Genomic DNA, 27659 nt, shown 5'->3' on the forward strand with positions numbered 1-27659 from the left:
CAGCAGTTTTATTACTCTGTGGGGATTTTAAAACTAGAACAGTGCCTTTCAGCCGTCCATTTTGTACAAAATAGCTGTCTTTCTTAAAGATTATGCTATTTACACAAATATACTTCATAGAGGGCCTTTCAATTTGAAACAAAAATATTATAATGTATTTCCAAGTGTTTATAAAGTAAGACTTTTAAAATGTAACAATTCATCGAAACCTCTAACGGGCACCGAGCAACTTTTCCCAGCCATTCATCCATTAGCAACTTGATCAGTCGACCCCCATCTATCCTGCATGGGTGCGATGAACACCAGCTCCCATTCTTCTAATGTCAATGTTCAAAATGCACTCACACCAAGACACACACGTTAGCTAAAGCGGACATGGGCTTGCACTGAACCAATGTTAAAACCACTGCCGGCTGTCGTTAGGTCACTACAGAATTTGGCAGTAAAACGCTGCGACTGGGGGCGGCCCCATGTCTTCATGCAGTCGGCTCTGTTCAGCAGTAAAATGTGTGGCTTGGCACAATCAGAACACTGTTAAAAAAAAAAGTGACATGCACATCGCTAGTTATGTACCAAAGGGTGTTGGGATTTAAAAAAAATAAACTAAACTTTCCCCATTGACTTGTTTTGTTGTATAATAAAAAGGTGATCAGGAAAATCAAAAAGACAAACATCTGAAATCCTAAAATTGACACGAATCAACACAGGAACTATGGGGACAGACGGTATGACCATCTTGATTAGAATTGTTCTCAGTTTTCTGCACCGAAAGGCCGTTTATTTTTATTTTTTTTCTGTTGAATTACTGTTCAAATAAAAAAAAATTGTTTGCTATTCCTCCATAGACATAATTTATCTTGTGTGAAACTAAAGAAAACAGTGTGTAACATGACATGAAATGCTACATAATGCATACTTATGATTGAACAAAATACATATAATAATCAGAACATGTGAGCAATCTTAGAAACAGGGCAAAGGTCACTGATTCAGTATAACAATGTTTGTGACACTGCGTTATTAAATATGAATTGACAACATTCCTGTAAACGATAAGCAGTGTCAAAAAAAATTAAAATAATAACAATTGTCCGAGCGTTTGCCAATAGTTTCCGTGTGAATTTAAGGGTTCCGATCAAAAATGCGATTCCTGAACGCCAGGTGTCACAGTGACACAGAAGGAGACGCGTCTCCTTGTGTCCAAGCACATCCACGTTCCAGTTGGAGGACTCACGCTGCTACTAGCATTTCTTCCGCGAGCCGTTGTGTCTCTGGGCTTCACCTGCGAGCCCTTCGCTGTATTTCGCTGCATGATTTAGTTTGTGGTCGAAAGCCTGCGCGTCAGCACAGGGCTCCTCTTTCACCTTCACTTGCATTTCGCAGGGCCTCGCACCTCCCTCCTGCTCCTGCACCTCTTTCAATAAGTGAGCGTTCGACTTCTGAAGCATGTAGTACAGAATGGGGTTGGACCTCATCAGCCTGGGAGAGTCAGGCTGGGAGTCTTCGCCCCCATTGATGCCCCAAGTAGCGGGGACCTCCCCGTGCCTGTGGCTGAAGACAGGCTTACAAGCTGGTATGTGCTGCTGCGCGGCCTGGACGCGCCAAGGGGACCCGGGAGTGCTGTGTCTGGTCGGGTCACCAGGCTTTTGCAAGTTCGCCGGACTGTGATTGTGGTGCGCCCGGAGATGCTCACTGTTGCAAAAAGGCGGCTGAAAGTGGCTCTCGTTGAAGGCATAGGTCTGTTTGGGAGAGCTCAGGTTGCAACCTGGCTGAGACAGGTCCTTCAGACAGTTGTCGGAGAGGAGGAGCTGCTTCAGCACGTTGAACCCATGGCTGTCACTTGGAGGGGATTTTGCTGGGGGACTGTCAGCTTCAGGGGGGCTCTTTGGCCCTTTGGATTCTGGACTCTCTGACATGCCAGACGTGGTGCTATCGCTTTTGTTCAACCTTTCTGAGATGCCACAGGACTCCCTGCCATTGAAGTGTGGTTTTGGCTCCGCAGAAAACTTCCTCTTCTTTGGGACAATTGGCCCCTGGTACTCCTGCGTGTCCTCCAGGAAGCAGCCCTTGACAGAGTCCGGCGAGTTGTTCGAGAGGAAGCCTCTGGGCTGCTTCAAAAGGTGACACAGAAGACCATCTGTTGGAGGGGGCTCAGGCTCTTGATTTAGACTCCTCAGGTGAGGAAGAGAAGGTGGACTGCCCCTGTCGGTCTCAGCTACTTCGTTCAGGCCCCGTTTGACCATTTCGTCCTGATCACTCAACTGACTGTCCTCGCTTGGCTCAGTTTTGATTACAACATCCAGCGAGGGGCTATTTGATGAAGTGTAACTCTCACATTTGTTTGACAGCGTCTCTAAGCAGTTGCCCCTGCTGGCCTCTCTCTTTCGCTTGCCACCCACTCTGTCTTTGCTGGTGGCATTTCCCAGAAGGAGCTGGAGAACGGTGCGCCTTTCCAGAAGATTCTCAATCTCAGATGCAGGATGCGATGGCTCGTGCGGGGCCTTTGTTTGGGTTCCCTCTGAATCGGTGGAAGTGCTCAGCTGGACTGGTGCAGTAAGTCTTTCCAGTAAGGTCACAGGATGGTCAGCCTTCGTGTCCTGAGTGTGCTGTTGGACATGGGGTAATGAGGTCTTAAGCGGCGGGGAAGAGGCGGAACTTGGCTTCCCACATTGGGCCAAGTTCTGCAACAGCTTACTAGCGCTAAAAGCAGGCTCCCTTACACTCGGGTCACTTGGGACAGATTTGTTTTTACACAGGTCCAAGGGAATGGACTGTGAATGAAAGGAATCGTATACGCTGTACGGAGAAGACCGGCTGCCCGCCTCTGTGCACTGTGAGAATTTGGCAGAAAGTGTTGGACTTCTGCTTGCCGGCCCACATTGAGGACTTAGTCTCCTTGATTCCTCGCACCTTGTCAACACAGACTGTCTGACCACAGGCACCCCACTAGCCTTAGAGATTACGGTTGGCTGCAAATCTGGATTATCCAGACTTTTGTTTACATTCTCATTACTTTTGTGATCCAACAGCAACTGCAAAAGTGTGACCTTGTGGTGGGGTCTTATCTCAGGGCTACTTGCCGTCTCCACGCCCTTGGCAGTGACCTTCGTTGGGGGAACGCTATACTTCCACTTGCTTATGGAAGGCTCTGTCCCCTCAGGGGGAAGTGCAGGGGAAGAGGACCAGGACGCCAGTGTGTGATCGCTGGTCCTGTTCTTTAGGGAGAGGTCTATTGGAGAGTAGCTTGAGCTTGTGCTCTCTGCAGTGCTGTTGTCTTTGGCCAAGCTGCTGTCAGGGTTCGAGTGCTCACCATCCGATAGCAAGGGGGAGCCCCGACTAGAGAAGACACTGAAATCGTCTTTTAGGTGGCCCTGCCCGTTGATGTGAGTCTTTGAGTTGTGGCTGTTCAGAAGCTGAAGGAGAAGGCTGCTGCAGTTTGGCGATGGCCTGCCGTTTGCCCTCTCAAAGGGCCGTCTTTCCCTGAATGTCGGCCTTGGGGAGCTCTCATTCCTGCTGTGCTCTGGAGAGGTCACACTAGGACTGCTAGAGCCTGACGACATATGTGGCAACGTTCCGTTTTCCATGCGTAAGGAGCTTAGCGTGTCCAGGGTCTTGTGAGGATGTCCCATGCTGCCTTGTTTTTTATCCTGGGTGTTCTGCGTGGCCATGGCAGCTAGGCGCTCGCTGGCCGAGCGCGCAGTGAGCTGGGCTTTCAGAACCTGCTCTCGCGAGTACTGCTGCAGGTGTGCCTCGCTGGACAGCAGCAGGGCCAGCTGACTGCATGCCATACTGGGTTTGGGGGACGGTGCCGGGCTGGTCCTGATGTTCACCAGGCTGGCCACGGCTCTGAGGCGCTCCGTGCAGGTGAGGCCTTCTGCAGACGGAGACTGGGGTGAATCGCTGTGCCGCTCCGCGCTTATCCGCCTGCGCTGGTAAGGGCCTCTGCTGCTGCTATGATTGTTGTGACTTTTGCTCTTTTTAACAAGGACCTTCAGGTGACTGGAGGCTGGTCTATGGCAAGGTCCAGGCCCCTTGGTGTCCTGGGGGCTCACGGTGCCCTCCTCATGCTCCTCCTCTGGCTGCTCCGGTTTCATGCTCTGGGACAGAGCCCCGTTCTGCCACCTGGAGCTGAAGGACTGCAGGAGGGAGGCCAGCAATGTGCTCTCACCCTTGGGAGAGCCATTCAGCGTTGCCCGGGTGTCCTCCTTTTGCCCGTTAACCTCTGCTGCAGGCGCTGGGGGCTTTTTCTTGCTCTCATGCCCTGCCCAGGCATCTGAGCCAAGTAGTCTTGCCTTCTTAAAGTGCTGTGTGACCCCACTGAGGGGAACAGGCTTCCCTGGTTCCGGTGGGGTGCTACGCTTGGGGAGTGGTGGCTTGCCGTTCCCCTGCTCCTGGTTAGCGTGCCCAGCCTCGCATCTTTGTGTAGCCGTGGCACCCTGTCCGCCTGCCACCTGATGCATGAGTAAGCCTTCAAGGTACGTTAAAGCAGCTGAATCCTGGTGCTTCTCAGGGCCAGCCTCTTCCCCATGAGTCATGTTCAACAGTGTAGTCCCTCCTATGGTTCACCCCCACGACTGAGAAATAAACAGCAATGAAAACTGCGTTGCTCTTCTGGCTCTAATCCCGTCAAGGTGTTAAAATGGAAAAATATACTTTGCTTTTAATCCACACAAATATGAAAGATGCTAATAGACACGCATCGCATGTCTTCCAGATAGCCTATCACGTGAGTCTGCATGCCCGCTGGGGAAAAAAATGGACGCTTGTAATGTTTACGGAAGCCACTGAAAAGAATCAGCGTGGTCCGGCTGCATCCTGTGTGTGATTCCTTTATGACCGGGGAGAGGTCAGTGTGTCCAAGGTCCCCGGGAGCCGTCTGCAAGATGTCTGTCCTCTGCTAATCCTCTTAGCAGCACCTCAGCAGCACCTAAGCAGAAAAAAAAGTGACATGCCATGAAAAACTGTCGACACAGCACCATGCATCCACGTCTCAGTAATAATTTTTCTTCATTTGATTTCATTACAAGGCGCTGTTTATGCCACGAGCAGTTTTGCACAATTTATTGCATCTAATTTCATAAAAAGAAAACCAGCACATTGCACAACTTGCTAATATATGGCATTAAAGCATCTCTGAAATAATTAATTTTTTCCAAACAAATTATTCTAATGGAAAAACGTATGGAAGGAATGAAATGGGACTGCCACAGCAGGGGAAAAAGCGGCTTTACTGCTGCGTAGACTGGGAGTTGTGGTCTCAGGGTGTAATGGTGTACGCGCGAGAGCTGTGGCTGAACTCTAGGCATCTCATTACCGTCAGGTTCACTCTGGCAGGCACGCTGTGGGGTTTCCAAATGCTCTTTATAAGTGTCGTGCCTTAGGATTAGTCCTAAGCACGCACTTACGTGTGCTCTATCGCCGCTTCTCACCCCCAGCCGCCTCGCGCACGCACTAAAAAAAAACCTTTTTGCTGGAGGGTTCTGGGAAGAGCTACTGGGCCGTAGCCGAGTGCGTCCCGGGTCCGAGGTGGAAAGACAACTTCCCCGCGCACCGCAGCAGCCCGAGGCGCTGTGGAGCTCAGCCTGCTGAATCCCATTAGGCTTGGGCACGCGCGACACCGAGAGAGGCTGGGCCGATCCGACAGATATCAAGCAAAACAACGCGGCAACGCAATCCCCGGTGGAGATTAGATGTTTCGACAGAACCACTGCCAAGATAATCCATACAACTGCCAGGGTGTTGGCCAACACTCTGTTTGCACTCTTAGCCTTACAATAGCATTGTGGCTGAGAATAGCATCCAACTTGTGAAACCAACATGATTCACCTAATGCGTAAGACGTTTAGAACATTATCCCACATGCTGATTTGACAGCTCGTTGCCAAATGCAGATCGAAAAAAAAAAAAAATGCAAAGAAGCAGGTTCTCTGAAAACGACTCACGGTTGATCTAGATGGAAACACGCTCGGGCGATGGCATACATTGTGCTCTGCGGTGCCAGAGGATGCCCTGGTTTAGCGCTGCATTGTGTGGCAGTTTGTGGGGAGGAAGCAGATATCTGTGTCTGAGGTCTGAAACCTACTGCCAGCTGCAGACTCAACACGGACACGCTTGTGTGTGTGTTTAGTTTCAGACTGTACATACCCCAGCTTATCAGGCAGGTAGGTATTAGTAGGGTGGTAGTAGACTAGTGGGTGAATCGCTTATTAACCAGGAGACCCAGGTTCAAATCCCACTCACTACCATTGTGTCCCTGAGGAAGACACTTAACCCTGAGTGTCTCCAGGGGGGGACTGTCCCTGTAACTACTGACTGTAAGGCACTCTGGATAAGGGCGCCTGGTAAATGCTGCAAATGTAAATGTAAATGATCAATTGCTGGTAACAGCAAAACCAATGCAAATATTTCATAGCGACGGCAATAAAGAGTGCAAACATATGACTTATTTTCCTTGTACCCTGGACTGCAGAAGGGACTACACCCCATATTTTAATAATATGAAACATGTACCATGCATTATAACCTACACTAATAAACCTGCGGTTTTCGCTGACCAGGCCAGTCTCTGGCACCGTTCAGTAATTATGCAGATTACAACCACTAATTGGCCCCTTAGCATGTATTGCATTATGGCTAAAAAATGGACTGGAAGTGGACCTCTGAGGTCTGAACAGACAAGGATTTGTCTGCCCAGCTATGCCAGATCTAAACGGCCCAGCACAGTCAAGCAGACTTCATCTGGACGAGAGGCCAGTTGCTCAGAACTTTGCCGACTGGGATTGGAGGGCTGATTAAAAGTTCTAAAAACCCCACAAAGGGGGACGTAATGTTCTGACTGCAACTGACCCCTTCAGACAGTGCTGTGGGCAGGACATCACTCAACATTCTGCATGTGATCCAAAGCAGTCCATATTAACATTCATTCATGCAAACATCACTAATAATCAAGAGAAAATGCTGATCTGATTATAAGCAAAGCCCATAATTGGTCGACCCCAAAATTCGTCACTTGCTGTGTCATCATGAATGCACTCTAGCAATATGCCTGTGTGCCAGTAGCCAAACTGCAAATCATTGATGGAGGCGCCCAGAAGTTGGCTCCCAAGACCTACACAGTGGAAATGCGGTGCCAATGCACCCCAAAGGACTTATCAGAGCACATACAGCCATTTCCAAAAAAAAAAAAAAAAAACCCCGCCCAACAGGCCAAGCCATTCAGCTTAACTGTCAACATAAACCATCTAATTGCTTTTCTAATTAACTTTTGGAACGCGGCTGAAAGATGGCTTCCGGAAGTGGTCGGCCTTCCGCCTCTCTCTCTGCACAGTCGGAACCGTGAGATTTATTAGCACCTATCTGTGTCAGAAATCATTAATATACGTCCGTGACGTCGCGGCGTTATCATGGCGAGTGCTCGCCGTAGACTCTTTTAAATAAAAGCCCCGGGGCCGCAGAAATTCCTGTAAACGAGCAGAGGGGATTGTGATACCCGAACGGGAATGTTCTCATTTCTCCGGCTGAAGGGGCTTAAGATGAATTGATCCCCGTGAAACGGTGCAGATAATAAACGATGCCCCCGGTCCAGAAATTGTAATCCATTTTGCGCTATTTAAAATGCATGATGAGGCGAAGGGGAAGAGAACCCGCAGGACGCCCGGTTCCGCGCGCCAAGGTCGTTGCCTCCTCTGCGGCCGTCCGGTTGATGCAACAGCTGGCGCCCATACAAAGCATTACGTCCTAATCGAAAGTGACAAACCTGCCCTTGTTGTGTGGCTCACATCTATTATTTGACAAGTCGCGCTTAGCATATGTGGCCCGGGTACTAAAGGAGTCTCAAGGTTAGAATTTTATTGAGTGGGAGCAGACTGAGGCGCATTCCCGAGATAGCGTTCGGTGAGTCAGTCAGTCGGGGCCGCGCTCCCGCTCCAACTGGGTCACCGTGACCTACTTCTGGAGGAGCGTGACGGGCATCGCGCATCAACGTCCTCGCTGCGGAGCCTCGCCAATCACAATGCCCGACTTGAGAGGGGGGAGCGGCGCCTGACCCACATAGACGTGAAGTAAACACCCGTCCCGGGCAACCTCCGGAGGGGTCAAGCCCCCCCGACAGATTTAGATACCTCGCGTGCGTAATTAACGGCGCCGCTCTCAGGCCGCAGGGCCAAAGGTGAACGGCGATTCCAAGCGCCAGCGGAACGGCCTCACGCGGCGCTCCTCTCCCGTGCCGGGAAGAACATGGGTAAATATTTGTGTCCCGGCTGATGGGGTGCGGTCCCGCTTCCTGAGGGGAGCGCTCGAGTGGGCAACGAGAGGCTCGGATATTTTCCGATATTCCCAGATAAACGCCAAACTCTGTTTAACTGACGCGAGGTTGGGGGAGGAGAGGAGGGGGTATTAAAGTTGGCCTGACCCCCTCAGGAAACAGCGAGCACGCTGACCTAAATTCACTGGAGTTTATGTAATTAGCTCTCTGTAAATGTGTAGAGCACCGAGCATGGTGCCCATCCGACGTGATCCACCGACAACGCCGAGTCAACGACCGTAAAGCCAAAACACCCGGCAAAGATACCCGGAGTGCCCTGAGCACATGTACATTCACTCCTTTCTTTTTTCTGGGATCTCAAGGCATTAAGTTGCACTATGATGTATTTACACATTAGCACACCTTCACCCTACCTGTTACACATATTTTATGTTTTAAAATTGTAATATTTGGTTATGTTTGCAATATTTGGTTCACTTGAATACTTGCAATATTTGCAACGTTCAGGTCAATAGCAGTCGCAAAAGCATTTCACTGCGTATCATACCGTGTATGACTGTGTACGTGACAAATAAAATTTGAAAATTTTGATTTGACTAAATACTCTATGTGTTAAATCGGGGGAAAAAAGAATCTAAGCAAAATGATTTAATTGCCAATAGTGTAATGCAAAAATGTTAAAAAAATTGATATTGTTCTTGTTCGTTGCCACTTTGTGTCATCAGACCCCAGTCAGTTGCAACAATGCATTGCAACCGCACGTGGCACACAGCTGAACATCGGCAGGTTTCTCCTGGACGATTGGTCAATCTGTCTCGTCCTAAAATGTCTCATGTCATAAAAGTCTCCGATCTCCCCGCCCTCCGTTAAAACCGAATCTGCATTTAATTGATATGCGCCCGCAGTGCAGGCCACCCTCGCATCACACGCTCACACACACACACACACGTAACATAACTGAGTGCTCAGCAAACCGGGCGTGGCAGCTACACGCGCCACACCACACCACACCGCACACTCCTACCTTCTCCAGAGCTCGCGCCCGGGCACAGGTACAGTGTAGTAATCAATTTACTCTGCGGGCTGGCTGACTTTGAATACTAATGCGCCGGCCGCGGCTTCCTCCACACGCACACACACACACACACACACACATCTCTCCCTCGCGGTGAACCATTCCGGACCAGTCCGGCCTCTCCGGCCAGACAGCCGCTGACCGAGTGAGTGCGGCAGGACACGGGATTAGAGCCGCGGTCAGCAGAACTCGCCGATGAATAGCGGCTAAGCGCACAACGCACAACAAGGTCAACATTAAAACCGCCGGCCGCTTCCCTCTCTCGTTTGTGCCGCAATCGTGCCCTACAAACACACACTCACACACACACACTCACACACTCACTTCATCAGGGTGACATCATTTATTTGTATACCTGTATAAATATGTATTTAAAGAGGAGGCGGTGATGACAGCCTTTAATGTTGGAACCATTAGTCACGGTGGCCATCAGCTATGTACACAACAATGAATTATACAATAATGACTTGTTAATAGTAATAATAATTAATAACAATCATTCTCAGGTGCTATTTACTGCAACTATTACTGTATAACAAGCTAATGTCTGCCATCAGATGTATGGATAGATAAAGAAATGATGAGAACATTTTGATTTATGGATTAATTTAATGAATCAGCATTAAAGTGGTTAATTTCTGGGAAGAAATATCCCATAAAAAAAATGCACTAACTATGCAATAACTGCAGTTTCTGCTCCCAGAAACCCCTCTGTTTGCATCCGTGTGACGATTCTAACCGGGTGAGCAAAAGCCCAAAAGGAGAAGATTAAATTAGTATTTAGGGGAATTGGAACGTGCGCCAGTCTGGGAATGGAAGTGTTAACACGGCGCATTATCCATCACCCGGCACTAAAGACGACTGGGACAGAGATGGATGCTCGGAACGCTCCCCTACGCGAAAAACCCGGAGAACTCAATCATGTACATAACTAGCGTGATGATCAGTTGGAGACGAGGGGACTCAACCTCCCCGTGGCAGCAGCCTCCTGCTCGGTGGACGAGGAAAGAAAAATTCATGCAAATCTGGGGAGAGACGGAGGGAGAAATAATTAAAATCCGAGTCACTCGCCGGAATTGGCCGCCTCTGCCCGACACGGGCGGCTTTGGCCTGAAAGTGGATCGGCGGGGAGACAAACGGCGGCAAAGAGCTTGTTTCTAAAGCAGAGCGGTGGGGGGTGGCTGGCCAGAACTGGCAGTGCCAATAGCTGTGACCTTGACATAATGACACGGCGAGGGGAGGGGCCGCGCCTCCGTCATCATGTGACACTCTTGTCATTGGCCACCTGGCAGATCCTCAACCTTCTGACCACCTCATCCTCCACTGACCCACAGCGTCCGGCCTGGGGGAGGGGGGGGGGGGGTGTTCACACACACACACACACACACACTCAACACAAACATAGACATTACACACACACACACACACACACACACACACTGCCCCTGTCTCTCCCACTGCAGAGAGGTCAAATGGGTCACCATGTCCTCATCTGTAATCCACTGCCATTCATCAGCAGTCGGGGCACCAGAGCCAGCACCGCTACAAGCGGAGAATGCCCAATTAGGCAGCTGTCACACACACACACACACACGCGCACACACACACAAAAACACACACGCTAAACCTCTCACCCCAGCCCCCACCCTGTCTGTCAAAGGGACACACAGCTGCGAGTGCCAATTACAGGGACATGTTAACCATTTCGGCATGAAGAGGGAGGGGCTTCGGGCGGGGGGAGGAGTGATGCCAGATCCCCCCCCCCCCCTCCTGGCCTGTCTGGCCCCTGACGGGGGCGGGGGACCGTGACCACGCCAGGGCTCAGGCTCGGTGCCAGGCCTCTGTTTTATAACCGGCCATCATGGCCCCGGTTTAAAATACTACCTCCACCGGCGGGTATTTTTGTCCGAGGGTTAAAGATAACTCCCCACCGGTCGGCAGATCTCTCAATTACGCAGGGCCGCGGCGAAGGGTCCAATCAAAGCGCACCTTCGCGCGTCCCGGCCCCGGAACATCCTCCCCAGAGCCCCGGCGAGCGGCGGCGTACAGTTACAGAACCCTACAAGTTTAATCAGAGATAAATGAGAGGCCTGGAAGGCAGAAGGAGCCAAGCCCGGGCTGAGTAATCGCTCCTCTTAATTAAATGATTGAAGAAAAGCCAGCACATTAAAAGGAAGAGCGTGCGAGGGGAGGGCGGGGACAAGAGTTAATAAGAAAGTGAAGTGTCCTCTGCAGTTGTCAGCGGCTGCAGCTGAGTTTCGGCAGCTGGACGTCCTGGACGTGCCGCAAGTGCTGATCCCGATTCTTGCGCGCCTCCGAAGTGGTCGCCTCAGCAGAAAAACGCAGCGTCTGACAGAGAGTTGTACGCTAAAGTCGCACAGAGGTCACAGAAACGTTCCTTCCGAAGTCGGTCCTCGCTAACCCACCGTTCCCCTGTAGGGATGCATTTCCATGACTCTTCCTTTATGTCTGTATTTCCAGGGCTGCGTGTTAATCAGGTAGGCGGTCCTAACCTCAATCAACCTCAATCAGCTCTGCTGAGGGCGGCGGTGGCCCGGCGGTCAAGGAGGCGGCCCCGTAATCAGAAGGTTGCCGGTTCGAATCCCGAAGGTGCCACCGAGCAAAGCACCGTCCCCGCACACTGCTCCCCGGGCACCTGTCATGGCCGCCCACCGCTCACCAAGGGTGATGGGTTAAATGTGCGCACCGTGTGCTGTGCTGCTTGTGCTTGGCTGACTCTTTTATCCAAAGCGACTTACAAGAGGAAGACACCAGCTATTCTCATTCGGTTTATATAGATTGAGTTACAAAGCTAAGAGCCCTGATGGGGCCTAACTTTAAACAGGCGAGTTTTCAAATGTTTCTTAAAGGTGGTGGTCGTCTCGGCGAGTCGAATGGAGCGGGGCAAGTTGGTCCACCAGCCAGGGACAACGAAGGAGAACAGAATCTCACCAATACGGCACTGGGATGTAGTTAGAACCCAACTATATGCACAAAAAAACAATGGATTAAAAAAAAGAATAATAAAATGTAAATTAAAGCTAAAAGATGCGGATTCATTACTTGCTGGAACACTCAGGGTTCAGCGCGTCAGGCTCTGACAGCTGGTCGCTGGTCTGTTGACCGCTGGGCCACTGCAATGCAGTGTTTACGGCCGACATGGAAGGAACTTCTCTCGCTTGTTTAATTGCGGCCTGTGATTCGGCGTGATTCTCCAGCATGTTCCCTCGCGCTCCCCTGCCAGCCTCCGACGGCTCCGCTTCTCATTCCCCACATGCCCCCGGAGCATGTGAGCGTTCCCTCGTATCGCTGTCCAGGCCTCCGTCACGTTATATTCAGCTCGGCCCTCGCCACGCGATGACTTTACACTATAACTCAGAGGTGGGTCACGGGCCAGTCAGGGGGTGTGAAGACAGCTATTCGGCCCCTTCTCTGTGCCTTAAATCCTTCGGGGTGCCCTTGTTAACAGGGTCAAAGGGATCATACATTCAATTTCAAATATGTCAATGCTCTTTAGCGAAGAGTTAAAAATGTTTCCAAGAGTCGGGGTTTTTTTTGTTGCTAAGCAAGCACTGAATCAGTTGCAACACCTCCTGCACCAGTTACACGATTCGATAAGAAGTGCATGCTCCTAAAGTGAAGTGATTGTCACATGTGATACACCGCAGCACAGCACACGGTGCACACAGTGAAATTTGTCCTCTGCATTTAACCCATCACCCTGAGTGAGCAGTGGGCAGCCATGACAGGCGCCCGGGGAGCAGTGTGTGGGGACGGTGCCGCTTCCTTAACCGCCAGGCCACCACTGCCCCACTTTATGTTTATTGACAGCAAAAGTACATACAGTATAGACCAAAAGTTTGGACACCTTCTCATTCAATGTGTTTTCTTTATTTTCGTGACCATTTATGTTGGTAGATTCTCACTGAAGGCATCAAAACTATGAATGAACACATGTGGAGTTCTGTACTTAACAATAGAAGGTTAAATAAGTGAAAACATGTTTTATATTCTAGTTTCTTTGCTCTGATTACTGCTTTGCACACTCTTGGCATTCTCTCGATGAGCTTCAAGAGGTCGTCACCTGAAATGCTTCTCCAACAGTCTTGAAGGAGTTCCCAGAGGTGTTTAGCACTTGTTGGTCCAGCTCACCCCAAACCATCTGGATTGGGTTCAGGTCCGGTGACTGTGGAGGCCAGGTCTCCACTTTTTGTTAAGTACAGAACTCCACATGTGTTCATTCATAGTTTTGACGCCTTCAGTGAGAATCTACCAACGTAAATGGTCAAGAAAATAAAGAAAACACATTGAATGAGAAGGTGTCCAAACTTTTGGCCTGTACTGTATATATGTTCTTAGCTTATACTCACAAAGACTCACAAAGACTACATCGGCATGCTCATAGAGAACCACCACTTTTATTACAATGGTTTCTCAGTTTGTATTATTAATTAGTTATTACTGTGCTATTAGATCACTTGTATTTGGAATATATAGTGCTATTTTGCATATGCAAAGTTTATTATTCATATGCAATGTTACTTAAGAGGTTGAAGCGCATTCCTTCTGCAGGAGGGTCCTACAGGGAATCTGAAGGTCTGACCCAGACTGGAGTCCGTGGGATTTCACTCCATTCAGTTCCAAAAATAAACTTGCGCAAGAACCAAAGTCTCTCCAGAACTCAAGTCGGCCGACGCCAGGAGCGAATCCTGGCGCTTGTCCGCCACTCCGCCCGCGCCGGCATCGTGGGCGTCGGCAGAAGAGCTGACCTCCTTCTTTCTCTGCGGCTTGACAGGAGTAACAATAAGCACTTTTGAAGGACTCGAAAAAGACAAAAGTAACGAAGGTAGCAGTTGTGCGGCCGCCACGGACGGGCGGGCAGGCCGCGCCACGTCAGGGGTTGCAGGGCTCGCCCTGCGGCGCCGCTAATTGTCACAAATGAAACGGATTAGAGAGTTAATGGGGGCACGAGAACGCCTTCGCTGCTCCTGTCCCTTTAAGTGAGTTTGTCTCCACGCGGCGTGCGTCCCCTGCGTCCACGCCGTCCCGCTCCGTCTGCTGTGCGTCAACTGCGAGGCTCTCTGCACCGGTGCTAAACTGACCGGCGGCCATGTCACCTGTGGCCGCTCCACGCCGCCCGAGAGAGAGAGAGAGAGAGAGGCGCCCCGTTTACCCGGGTGACCTCTGCCGCGACCTCATCCTCCCCGCGGCTCCTCCTCCCCGGCCCGCTCGCCCGCCGCACACGCACCCCGCTGCTCGGCGAATGTCACAGGGTGAGCGCGCGTGACCTTGAGGCGCGTCGGTGGCCCGCAGGCGTCCTTGAACTTCACCGCGAGACGGGAGAGGGCGGGGCGGGGCGGGCGGGGGATCCTTTAGTGCCGCGCCGATAGAGATCTCAAACAACCTTTTTTTCTCCCCCCTTTTCGAGCCGCCGTGCTTATCTCGGCGCCGCTCTGGAGCTTTTTAACGCGCCCGTGCGGATGGGGCGCGGCGGGTATGAAACCGTACCCCTGGATTTGGATTTTAAATGCCTACATTTGGCGGGGTTGCAGAAAGGGATTCTCGTTACGCTGGATGTCGGAGAGCAATACGGCGCGTGAGTGACCTCTGACCCTCCTGGAGAGACATATTCGCCTTTTTTTCCCTCCGTCGCCACGCCGAGACCCGACGGAGAGAGGTGAACGATGACAGCTTCTCAGAGCTCCGGGCCCGGTTCCGAGGAAACGGGGCCTGACCCCCCGCGCTGGACGTAACCCTATCTGCGGCTGAAGTGCTGCCACGCTTGTACCCAGCTGTTCTTGTCCTGTAGTTGGGCGCGGGGGCTCAAGTTCGGCCCCGGGACAGTCGTCGAGGGGGAGACCTGAACTTAAATTTCCGACCTCGTCCTGCCGCCGGTGGAGTCTGACACAAGACGCACGTCGGGTAACGGAACACCCTGATTCGGTACGTGGCCATTCCGGACCACCTGGCCAGAACTCGCCACTTCAGCACTTCAGGTCCCCGACCACCTCGCCAAATCCGTCCCATCGCTCTAAATTTAGTTCGCCGAGTCTCCCCCGGTGCCTGGCCATGCCAGTCTGAGGAATATTCTGACGGGGACCTTGGCGAGGGACAAGGTCCCCAGGAGCGAGGATGCCAGCGGGCCAAGGTCAGGAGCCCGATGCGGCGGATACAACGCGCCAGGGCGGCCAACGCGTCAAATCGGTCACCAAACATCGCACGTCCTCATTAAAACCACGCTGGTCAACGGGAGCCACTTCACATGACGAATCTTCGACCTCGTGCCCGTCACCGAATGCCCCAACACGTCCTTGACATTTATATACTCGTAACTGCATTTGTATTCAATTCCAAGTATTCCGAACGTTCGACTGAAATGACTATTTCAGCGCTCAGCCTGCGGCGGGTAATACGGCGTTGGACGCGACCGCTTTCAATGCAACATAAAAACATGCGGCTTAAAATTCTTTTTTTTAATCAGTATTATTATTTTATTTCAAGCATTCAAATTTAGGTCAAACACACAAACCACCATTTTGGGGTTTTTTTTCAATGTGGTCTTGCAGGGCATAAAAACATGGCCCGGTTTCACAGGGCGAGAAAATAGGTCACGCGCTCGCCGCGCCAGACTTTTCATCAAGCCACCCCGGAGACGTTACCTTCATTAACCCGGAGTAAGAGGGATCAAGCGCCGGCATGGTCAGATGCACCATAAACTGTTTATCAGCCGCGCGTACGGCGCAGGGAACTGGGGAACCCGCGCGCCGTAATTAACCAGCCCTACGGCCTGCGGCGGGGCGCTCGCGCTCCCAGAGTTCAGTGCGGCAGCTCATGTTTACATAAAGGAAGATGTTCTTTTCCACCGCGATTCTTTTCTTGGGAATCTTTCGCCTCTCACATCTAGGGCTGTCCAACGTTATCACAATATGTTAATCACGAGGTACAGTACCGGCCAAAAGTCTGGACACCTTCTCATTCAACGTGTTTTCTTCATGACCATTTACGTTGGTAGATTCTCACTGAAGGCATCAAAACTATGAATGAACACATGTGGAGTTATGTACTTAACAAAAAGTGGAGACCTGGCCTCCACAGTCACCGGACCTGAACCCAATCCGGATGGTTTGGGGTGAGCTGGACCAACAAGTGCTAAACACCTCTGGGAACTCCTTCAAGACTGTTGGAGAAGCATTTCAGGTGACGACCTCTTGAAGCTCATGGAGAGAATGCCAAGAGTGTGCAAAGCAGTAATCAGAGCAAAGAAACTAGAATATAAAACATGTTTTCACTTATTTCACCTTTTTTTGTTAAGTACATAACTCCACATGTTGGAGAAAAAGTTGGATTTAAGCCTGTTGTGTTGTGAGCAAGAAACCGCCGACTGATTGCTGCTACCATGCGCCATGCACTGCAGACACGCCCACTTTGTGCTGCGCACGTGCGAGTGCGTGATCGCGCTGGGCAACGCTGACCCTGGCTGGCAGCTGTTCTGCCGCGTACCGTCGAGTAAAAAGTCCCCGGTGCCGATCATCATAATCGACCAATCGCGATCCTATAATCGCACCAGACGGCAACTCCTGGTTTTATTAATCGGCCTGGCATCTTTAGGCGAGGCTGGGTCATTAGTGGAACGAGGGCTCAGATGCAAATTCGTACCCCAACACTGCAGATTCCGATCTTTATCACTCTGCGAAAAGCCCACAGAGGCCCGCGAACACGTTCATTCCGGGAATAATAAGACATGCTTTGTGCTCCCTCGTGTCTTCCGCGTACCTACCAGCCGGCAAACTCCCCGTGACCTTCAGCGCCGAGGCAAACAAGGTTGACCCGTCACTAAACTTTCCCCAGACAGACGATAAGCGCTCCTTTAATTATATTCATCTACATGCATCTGACATTGCTCCAGAATGAAGTCAGCGCTCCCGCCGCAAGGTTACTGGGGTTGGGGGGGGGAGGAGGAGGAGGAGGATGGGAGTTCGGAAAGCCGCCGCCGCCGCTCGCTGCACCGGAGCAACTTTATTTTGCTGCTTTGTAGAGGAACCGTGGGGGATGCATCACTAGCAGCTGTGGGGAGGAGGAACAAAGAAGGAAAGCAGAAGCTGTGTTTAGAATGTTACCTCGAAATAAGATCCTCCTTATCCAAAGTACACGTACACAAATTCTGGAAAATTCTGAAAGGAAGACGTTTAAGATGTAAAAATACGTCCAAAGAAACAATTATGTACTTTATTCAACGTTTTAAGAAAAGCAAATTGTTGTTTGATAGTCCGAAATTAGTTAAATTAGTATAAAGATGAACACTTTCCTTCCAACCTTCACATTACGGTGAAATGTCTTCCCTATTTATCACGTGATTGTTCAACCTGATAATGGTAAACAAATGTAAGTCAATATTTCAAAGCTACTGCTGGACACATTAAACATATTAAATGCATAAATACACATTTAATCTAAAAGCATTAGAAAAATTTGGCAGCAGTGACCCTTGTTTTTTGGAGGAAAAGACTCTTTAGATTTACTTCATTACGGTAAGCTCATGCTCCATGTCACGCACCCATCTACAAATAAACAGTGTGTCTCTCTGTGTGAGTGTGTGTGTGTGTGTGTGTGTGTGTGTGTGTGTGTGTGTGTGTGTGAAAGAGAGCGATAAAACGGTCGGGGCGGGTGGAGAAAGCCGTAAATGATCTGCAACTTGTTCCTGCACACTTTTTTCCAGACGCGCAGACGGCGTTATCACCTCCATCTCACCGTAGCTTCCACCCACGCCACCGAGCCAGGGGACGAATAGGCTCGGTCCAATTAGATCATTGGCCTTATTTACACCATTCAAATGTTTTCAGGTCAGGTCTAATCTGGTCATGATCAATGAGGTCAACCCACAAACAAAAAAAAAAAAAAAAAAGCGGTGCAGATGGCTTAGAAAAATAAAGGGCTGGCAGCTAAATTGGAGTGTCTGGCTACTGTGTGGAGCTCGCGTTGCTAAAGAGCGTTGCATAAGCCGTTTCCAGGGCACGGGGGAAGAAACGTGTTTGTGCCGAACGTGGCGTTAAGATAACGTGCCACCAGAAGCTCTCTGAAGTCGAACCGGGCCCGTCGTTTCGTGCGGGACGCAGGGACGCGCGTCCAAACCCTGGCTGCGGTGAAGGGGGAGCGGGCCTTCAAAAGAGCACAGAAGGCCTCGCGGTAATTCAATCCACAGAGAGCGTTTCGCGAGTTGGAGGAACCGTGCTTCGCTGATTTAGCATCCGGGTGAATTCCTAAAGGGTCTCCATTAGAGAAACACCACATAACGTTCACTCTGTACTTCAGTCCGAAACATCGTCCAAAAATGGCCAAAAATTTGCGAGTAAAAACTTTAAACCCCCAAAACACACCACACGTTAGATTCATGTAAACCCTGGTAAACCCTGGTAAACCCTGGTAAACCCTGGTAAACCCTGGTCAAACAAAGGCCAACCGGACCCACCGAGGACCAGGTGAGTCATTTTAAAAAGTTTTTATTCCCCCATTGATGGAAGGCGGACCAGACGCAGCGAGAAGTTATGATCTGGAGCCGCCGCTCTGCTCCCGTTGTTCATAATTAACCCAAATCATTGTCTTAGAGGAGATCATGTGTCTGCGGACCAGACAAAAACAGCTTATTAAACCCGGCTTGACCTTGGCGGGACTTCCAAATTGGATAACAACCTTGAACCGTGAGCGTCACCTGGTCAGGCCAAGCTCGGGTTTCAGGGGTTGGTCATTGGAGATGTACCCCCCCCCCCCAAATACAACTGCTGAAAACATGGCGGAGAAGCAACTTTATCCACACGGCAGCGGTAGCAGCGCTAGTTAAAGCACAGCTGCATGATGGGTAAAAAACAACACGTCCCCAACAAACCCGAGACGGGGGAGAGGGGAACGGCGTGTGCCACGACCTGAACTTAAACATTCAGACCCCCCTACACAGAGCAGCCAATCGCCATCGCCACGGGGTCTCAGGGGGGGGCCGTTGCCCGGCAACAGATCACTGCCGCCTTCTAAGTACGGCACAGTTCTCCATTCCGAACTTTGGACGAGGCTGTGAGGGATTACGTGATCGTCCTGTCTGCGCGAAAAGCACACGGCCGTGCCGACAATCCTAATTCAGATCTGGCATTTGTAGAAAAAAAAAAAAAAAAACGGTAAAACCACATAAAACAAAAATACGTAATCTGATTTTTTTTATTACACGGGCTCCGTTGGAGCTCAGGGAGAGAATCCACACCGCCGGTGAAAATGGCACCCGGCGGAATGTGCAGCTGAGCCTCGGGGTGTCGGAATACTGATGGGCTCGCCCTCGGGGCATCAGCGCTCGGCCGGCCCAGGCGCTGGTGACGGGCGTCGAGTTTCCTCGTTAGCCAGGCGGCGGCAGCCCCCAGAGAAAGTTTGGGGTGCAGGTGTCACACGTGAGTTACCTGAGCCTTGGGTCAAAGGTCGGCATTTAGTAGCGCTACTACAGCATAGACATTTGGACAATACCACTGGATAAATAAAAAATATATATTAAATATTATTAACATACCAAGAGGTGAGAACACAGATTGGGGCAAAATGTGCATATTAAATGGTACACAGGTAACGACATTTTAATTCTAGACATTCATATTGAAATATTGTACATTTTTGGGTTTTGCTCTCCTTTAAAGTTGCCAAATATGTCACTATGCCAATATGGTTCTCAATTTATCCAATAATTCCAAAAAAGTAGAGAATTTATTGGAAAAGATGACTGTGATATGCTCTCAGCGACCCAGACCGGATGATAAATAAAAAAAAATGTAATAATATTATCATACCAAGAGGTGAGAACACAAATTGGGGCAAAATATGCATATTAAATGGTACACAGGTATGAACAACTTAATTCTAGACATTCATATTAAAATATTGTACATTTTTGTCACTTATGCCAATATGGTTCTCAATTAATCCAATAATTCCAAAAAAGTAGAGAATTTATTGGAAAAGATGACTGTGATATGCTCTCAGCGACCCAGACTGTTGACTAGAGGCTGCCGAGGGCCAGAAGGCGAGCCAAACCAACATCAGAAGAACAAAACGCTGACTGTGCTGCAGTGTCCCGGGCGCAGCCCCGATCCCAATCCCATTACGAATCCGGAAAACCTCGTCCAGACCAACCTGTAATCCGTCTGAATACAAAGCTGGCATGCACTTTTACCACAGGTACGATCGTGCCACGATCAAACCGACAGGAGGGGGGGGGGTGTCACCGCCGCGTTCACAAATGGCTGTCATGGCAACCGACAGCCCCGCTGTAACCGAGCTTCACTCGGCGGGCGAGCAGGAGTCGGCCCCCTTCCAGCACAAGGCGCGCTGAATGACGTTAAATGTCGTACGAGCGTGCACGGAATCGCTCTCGACCAATCACAATGCGGCATTCTGAGCGTGCCGCCCACATACGATAAAACCATTTGACACACGTAGGGCTGCTGGTTGTATCGCCTGATTAACGGTTCTGCTCATGCAAATATCCATTCTACCTGTCAAACCATCCATATCTATTAGTAAAACGATTAGGACGTCATAATCAGACCATTTTACATTTACATTTACAGCATTTACCAGGCGCCCTTATCCAGAGCGACTTACAATCAGTAGTTACAGGGACAGTCCCCCCTGGAGACACTCAGGGTTAAGTGTCTTGCTCAGGGACACAATGGTAGTAAGTGGGATTCGAACCCGGGTCTTCTGGTTCATAGGGTGTGAGTGTGTTACCCACTAGGCTACTACCATCCTGACCACCCCAGACCTTCGCTTACGAACGCCAGAGAAATGAGAGACGTGTCCAAATATTAACTCCAAAAGGCCACTGTGTCACCAGGGGGGACTGTGGCGGGAAGGACGGCACCTGACAGGTCTTCGTCCCTTACAACACGCGCTCTGGCAGGCAGTAAATCCTTCTCCTTCACGCCGGCGCCACAACCCCCCCACCCCCCTGACCCGCGCATCAATCTAACCCCCCCCCCCCCCCCCCCCCCCCCCCACACCCGCGCACCGCCATTCATAAATTCTCAGAATTCCCTTTTAGTTAATTGTCAGTCAAATGTAATTTTTCAAAGAAGCTTTCAGGAGGCCGAGGCGCGATGAGGCCCGGCGCGGCGGCCCGCCTCTTGTTTGTTTAGCCGCAGCCGGCGCGGTGTCAGATGCCGGCATTACTCTCAGGTGGTTACGCAAGCGACACGTCTCGCTCCGCGCGGCTTATTGTGCCAGACGCGGTGCCCTTGCCTGGGCTCGGAAGGCTCCAGAAAGGGCAGCCGACTAAGAAGTTGTGAAGGACAATCCCCTCCTAACAGGACGCCGCTGCGGCGGCCTTGGACTCGGCATTCTCTCCCAGTCGACGGGGGACACACGTCAATCCGTCACACAGGGCCCCCGTGACCTTCAGAACATCAGCGAGGGGCGCGCCGCCGGGCCACCTCCGCTGTCACCGAGACTTTATATAACGTCCCCAATCAGATTCAGATTCAGAATTTACATTTAAGGCGTTTGGGCAGACGGCCTTATCCGATAAAAGTGTGAAGTGATACACAGCAGCACAGCACACGGTGCACACAGTGAAATTTGTCCTCTGCATTTAACCCATCACCCTGAGTGAGGAGTGGGGAGCCATGACAGGCGCCCGGGGAGCAGTGTGTGGGGACGGTGCTTTGCTCAGTGGTACCTTGGCGGATCGGGATTCGAACCGGCAACCTTCCTTAACCGCTAGGCCACCGCTGCCCCTCTGTTGATGTGTTATCCAGAGCGACTTACAACGTGCTTCCATGTCACCATGGATGAAGTGGTCAGTTCTGGTTCACTAGGACCCCCAACTATGAATACAATCTTTTTATTCACTCTGTTCTAGTTTCTATACAGAAGTCAGACAAGAAGAAGGTCACAAGTTCATCTAAATATTCTCTAAAGAGGAAGGTCTTCAAGATCGAGATTCACTGGGCACAGGCCTCGTTCACCGAATGGTGGCGACCCCAGATCACCAGAATAATATTCTCTCCTGACCTGCCGGCAGCTTTTTCGGAAACGCCCGCGGCGCAGGTCTGCCGCGCCGGGGGACTGAGACGCCGCAGCATAATTGTCCTTCGTCGCCGGCCGATTGTGAATCTCGGGACGGCAGCCGGCCGGACATTTCCGGCGTTTTATCTGCCCAGAAGTGGTCCTTTGGACCGAAACTGGCCGTTGATGAATGGGCTGGTGGGCGGCTGCCAAAGCAGCGAGTGGGCGCGGAGCGGCAGGCTGGCCGCGGGCCGGAAGTGTGCGCCTTCAAAAGCCGGCGGCCCCACGAAGCGTCTCTAATAAAGTGGCCAGCGGCCTTAATCGGCGTACATGCCTTTTATTTGATTTGATTTTTTTTTTATGCATATGTTCATGCGTGTGCGCCGGCGAAGAGGCACGTTGGCCATAAATCGCCGCGCGCACCGCGCGTGGGTCGACTCCATAAAAATGTCACCGATACACCTTGGTTGCCTTGGGGTGACATTTCTATTCTGCAGATGGAAAAATCATTTCTGCGGTGAGCCGCTGATAGATGAGCTGGCACCGAAAGGCATGATTTAAGAGGCGCCGCTTCCTTCTGCCCTCTACGTTTTGCTTACGCCATTAGTTTGATACGGGATCGTTGCTCACATTTTCGTCTTCCTCCTTTTCTTGGGCTTCTCCTTCGCCCCCCCCCCCCCCCCCCCCAAAAAAAAGAGAGAACGAAACAAACCACAGCGGCCGAGAAGTGTGGTCAGAGCTTCCTCCCGGTCGCCGTTCACCCCTCTGACCCGGCTGTGCGTTTACACCAGTACCAGGGCCCGTTCGGTTTGTCCCACCTCGACATGGACGTGGGCACGCCGCTACTTTTCGTCCCTCCCCCTTCCTTCGCTCGCTCCTCGAACGTATGAATAATGTACTTAAGTCTCGACAGGAAGTGACTAAATAAGGACGACTGGGAAGCTGTGACCCACTGTCGGTTTTAATGAGTCTATAATTATCTTCGGAGCAGAATACCCCCCCCCCCCCCCCCCCCCCCCATCTTCCCATTTCATCTTTGTCATCCTTTCCACCTAAAAATAATCCCGTGTTTGTGCTCCTCTGCCGGCGTGGCGGCGCGGTGCGCGATCAGGCGCTGGCATCGGGGTAAAGTCCAGGGCCGCGCGTCGCGATAAACCAGGCGGGCCGTTCCAATAAGCAAATATCCGCCCGGGTTCGCCGCGTTTCGCCTCTGCTTTTAGTGCCACTCACGCTAGGGTCGGGACGACCTCCGCGCCGACCTCTTTATCGGCGAGGCTGTAATTAAAAGGCAGGAAGTCCTTCAAAATAATTAACGGCGCTGCAACTTTCGGCTGGCGCCCCCTCAGAGTCCCGGTCCAACGTCCAGGGAGTAAATAAACGTGCGGGTCCTTCAAGAGGACATTTCCCTGTTTACGCTGCATTGACCAGCAGTCATTAGGCCTTTTGTCGAACGAACAGAAGGATCTGGTGGCCCAGCATCAGCATCAGCCTCGGGTTCCATCCCAATCCACAGAAAACTCCAATCAGTACAGCCAACACCAGAGCCTGGGTATGAATAGCTGGTTATGAATGACTGGGTAGGAATAACTGGGTATGAAGGTGTTACTGGGTATGAATAGCTGGGTATGAATAGCTGGGTATGAATAGCTGGGTATGAATAGCTGGGTATGAAGGTGTAACTGGGTATGAATAACTGGGTAGGAATAACTGGGTATGAAGGTGTTACTGGGTATGAATAGCTGGGTATGAAGGTGGATATGAATAGCTGGGTATGAAGGTGGGTATGAAGGTGTTATTGGGTATGAAGGTGTTACTGGGCTTGAATAGCTGGGTATGAAGGTGGGCATGAATATCTGGGTATGAAGGTGGGTATGAAAAGCTGGGTATGAATAGCTGGGATTGAAGGTGGACATGAATAGCTGTGTATGAAGGTGGGACTGGGTATGAATAGCTGGGTATGAAGGTGGGACAGGGTATGAATAGCTGGGTATGAAGGTGGGTATGAAGGTGTTACTGGGTATGAAGGTGGGTATGAATAGCTGGGTATGAAGGTGGGTATGAATAGCTGGGTATGAAGGTGTTACTGGGTATGAAAAGCTGGGTATGAAGGTGGGTATGAAGGTGGGCATGAATAGCTGGGTATGAAGGTGGGTATGAATAGCTGGGTATGAAGGTGTTACTGGGTATGAAAAGCTGGGTATGAAGGTGGGTATGAAGGTGGGTATGAATAGCTGGGTATGAAGGTGTTAATGGGTATGAAAAGCTGGGTATGAAGGTGGGTATGAAGGTGGGTATGAATAGCTGTGTATGAAGGTGGGACTGGGTATGAATAGCTGGGTATGAAGGTGGGACAGGGTATGAATAGCTGGGTATGAAGGTGGGACAGGGTATGAATAGCTGGGTATGAAGGTGGGTATGAAGGTGTTACTGGGTATGAAGGTGGGCATGAATAGCTGGGTATGAAGGTGGGTATGAATAGCTGGGTATGAAGGTGTTACTGGGCATGAATAGCTGGGTATGAAGGTGGGCATGAATAGCTGGGTATGAAGGTGTTACTGGGTATGAATAGCTGGGTATGAAGGTGTTACTGGGTATGAATAGCTGGGTATGAAGGTGGGCATGAATAGCTGGGTATGAAGGTGTTACTGGGTATGAATAGCTGGGTATGAAGGTGTTACTGGGTATGAATAGCTGGGTATGAAGGTGGGTATGAATAGCTGGGTATGAAGGTGGGCATGAATAGCTGGGTATGAAGGCTGGTTTATTTTCTGGGCCCACATCCCCTTCCTGGCCATCCCAGTAACCCACTGGCCCACTGGCTCTCACGCCGGTGGCCATACCGCCTCCGGCTCCGGGCAGCGCGTCCTGGAACGTGTGCAGCGCGGAGTGGGTTGTTGTTCTCGGCCGGTTACACGGTAGTAACCGGGGAGCGGAGCAGCGTGGTGGCGCGACACCCCGCGTAGAGGAGTCGGAAACCGCGTTTCCAGCCACGTCGCTTTTTTTTTTTTTTTTTTTTATAGGAAGCTGGACGGCCGGGCGGTCACGTACCTGTTCGGCGGCGCCGGAGTAGAAATTCTGCGGCTGCGTTCTCGGCATCGGCGGAAAAGAAGCTCCGGCGCGGCTCCTCCCGCCCCCGGCGGCGTAAAAAAAAAAAAAATTATTGTAAAAATGTTAAAAATTAAAAAAAAAAACAAAACAACAACAACAGCCGCGTCCTCTGCGCCGCTCCGGGCTGCGCGGTTAAAGAAAAGAAAAGAAAAAAGGGCCGCGGCTCCGACCCGACTCGACTCGACTCGACCGCGGGCGGACTGTTTATCGCGGGATCCCCGGCGCTCCGCAACGCCGGGCGGCCAGCAGCCAGCAGCACTCCGCCTCTCCGCCGCGCCGCGCCGCGCCGCACCTCCCTTAAAGGCGCCGCATCCGGAATAAAACCCACTTCCACGCACCACTCCGTGCATGTGCGTGCATATGCGTCCGAGTGGAAGGACGATGCAAATACAAATATCCTTCCGAGTTATTTAGAGCTCGGGTTCGTTTGGGACGTACCTGCCGCTATACGGAATAAATTGACACGAGAGCATATTTTTATGCGCTGCAACAGAATCACTTCTGCACAACCATGTGAACACGACAGTGTTTTTGCTAAATTCATGTGAATTAACTGCAGGTATTTTGATGCACTGGTACAGTCGCATACAGTAGCGTGCATGCATGCATTAGTGTCACAAGTGTGTAGTGGAGGAAAGGCTGATATTTTTCACAAGAACTATTACCATGCTTCACAGACACCATGTGAACGGGAGTCCGTCTGACAAGGTGATTGACGGCCGTCCTGATGTGAGACGAGGTTAAGAGAAAGGTTGGCGCTCCTTCCAGAGAAGGGTTCTCCGCACCTTCAACTCCACCTGTGAGCGTGCATGTTTGTGAGAACAGATCCGCTGCCAGCAGCTCTCACGAAACAAACTGTCACGCATTTTGTTAAAAGTTGTTAAATGAGTGGATTTCATTGATAGACGGAACGTCAGCTTATTTCCCCGGTTTGCATGAACGTCCTGAGCGAAATTCCGGATGGACCCACAGTTGACAACAAATACATGAAAAGTGCAAAGGTCGCTTCATTTAAGGCAGCGCTGCGGCAGGGAGGAGGAGGGAAAGCACCCGATGATCACCGGGGAAGCGCGCGGATGCCAACAGACGTTGGCCTTCGAACCCCGCCGCGGGAACGTGCGAGCCCCGAACTGGAATATGGACTGGAATTTGGACCTCGGCGCGAAGGTGGCCGTTGACCTGGCCCCAGAGTCCGGTTGGAAGGTGGAATTACTGATTAACAAGGTGCTTGGCGCGAGCGGCGAAAAACAAAACGATGAAGCGACGTAGCAGGAGAGCGCGTCTGTTCGCTCATCAGTACGCCGTCCGGACCAGGGACCGTTTTCATTAATGCACGGGTTCCGACCTGTCCATTTTTTTTTTTTTATCCGGAGCACCTTACAGTCAGTAGTTACAGGGACAGTCCCCCAGGAGACACTCAGGGTTCAGTGTCTTGCTCAGGGACAACGACGGTAGTCTGAATGACTTTGCGAACTTCTGGTTTCGAAACGCAGTATTAGGCCTTTTCTTTCACAACAGGCCACGCAGCTCCTCGTCCAGGCAATGGTCCTCACTAAACTCGACTATCATAACTCTCTCCTGGCCGGAGCTTCAGCAGTCACCATAAAACCACTCCAGATGGTCCAAAATGTGGCAGCCAGCCGAAACGCACCCACTTATCCTGCTCCATTCGACTAGCCGAGACTGCCACCACCTTCAAGAAGCAGTTGAAAACCCACTTATTCAAAAAATATTTCAAACGAGTCTAAAACACACACGCACTCACAAAAAAAAAAAAGTTTGTCTAGCACTTAACAATTCCCCGGCATGTTCTATTTCTGACAAGTTGGGCCTTATCAGGACTCTTAGTTTGGCAACACAAAATCTATGGAAACCGAATGAGAATTGCTGGTGTCGTCCCCTTGAGAGTCGCTTTGGATAAAAGCGTCTGCAAAATAAAGTAAAGTAAAGTAAACGAGAGTCTTGCACACTAGGCTACAAGCAACCTGGGTGGTAGTAGCCTAGTGGGTAACACACTCGCCTATGAACCAGAAGACCCAGGTTCAAATCCCACTTACTACCATTGTGTCCCCGAGCAAGACACTTAACCATAAATTGCTCCAGGAAGACTGTCCCTGTAACTACTGATTGTAAGTCGCTCTAGATAAGGGCGTCTGATAAATACCGTAAATGTAAATGTAA

General features: G+C 50.8%; 1 protein-coding gene across 3 annotated transcripts; it reads right to left on the reverse strand.

Annotated features, from left to right (window-relative positions):
• Positions 1-15: 15 nt before the first annotated feature.
• Positions 16-25693, reverse strand: nrip1a (nuclear receptor interacting protein 1a). Of its 3 annotated transcripts, none has more exons than XM_029001791.1 (2): positions 25419-25693; positions 16-4927 (listed from the first exon to the last, which is right to left on the reverse strand). In XM_029001791.1, the coding sequence occupies exon 2, from the start codon at positions 4533-4535 to the stop codon at positions 1242-1244; it is 3294 nt and encodes a 1097-aa protein (XP_028857624.1). In that variant the 5' UTR covers positions 4536-4927; positions 25419-25693; the 3' UTR covers positions 16-1241. The 3 variants fall into 3 exon arrangements, with proteins under 3 accessions (XP_028857624.1, XP_028857625.1, XP_028857626.1); XM_029001792.1 differs by lacking the exon at positions 25419-25693 and adding an exon at positions 17456-17599; XM_029001793.1 differs by lacking the exon at positions 25419-25693 and adding an exon at positions 5315-5332.
• Between the last annotated feature and the right edge of the window lie 1966 nt (positions 25694-27659).

This window comes from Denticeps clupeoides, chromosome 13 (assembly GCF_900700375.1).
Source record: "Denticeps clupeoides chromosome 13, fDenClu1.1, whole genome shotgun sequence".
Taxonomy (NCBI): Eukaryota; Metazoa; Chordata; class Actinopteri; order Clupeiformes; family Denticipitidae; genus Denticeps; species Denticeps clupeoides.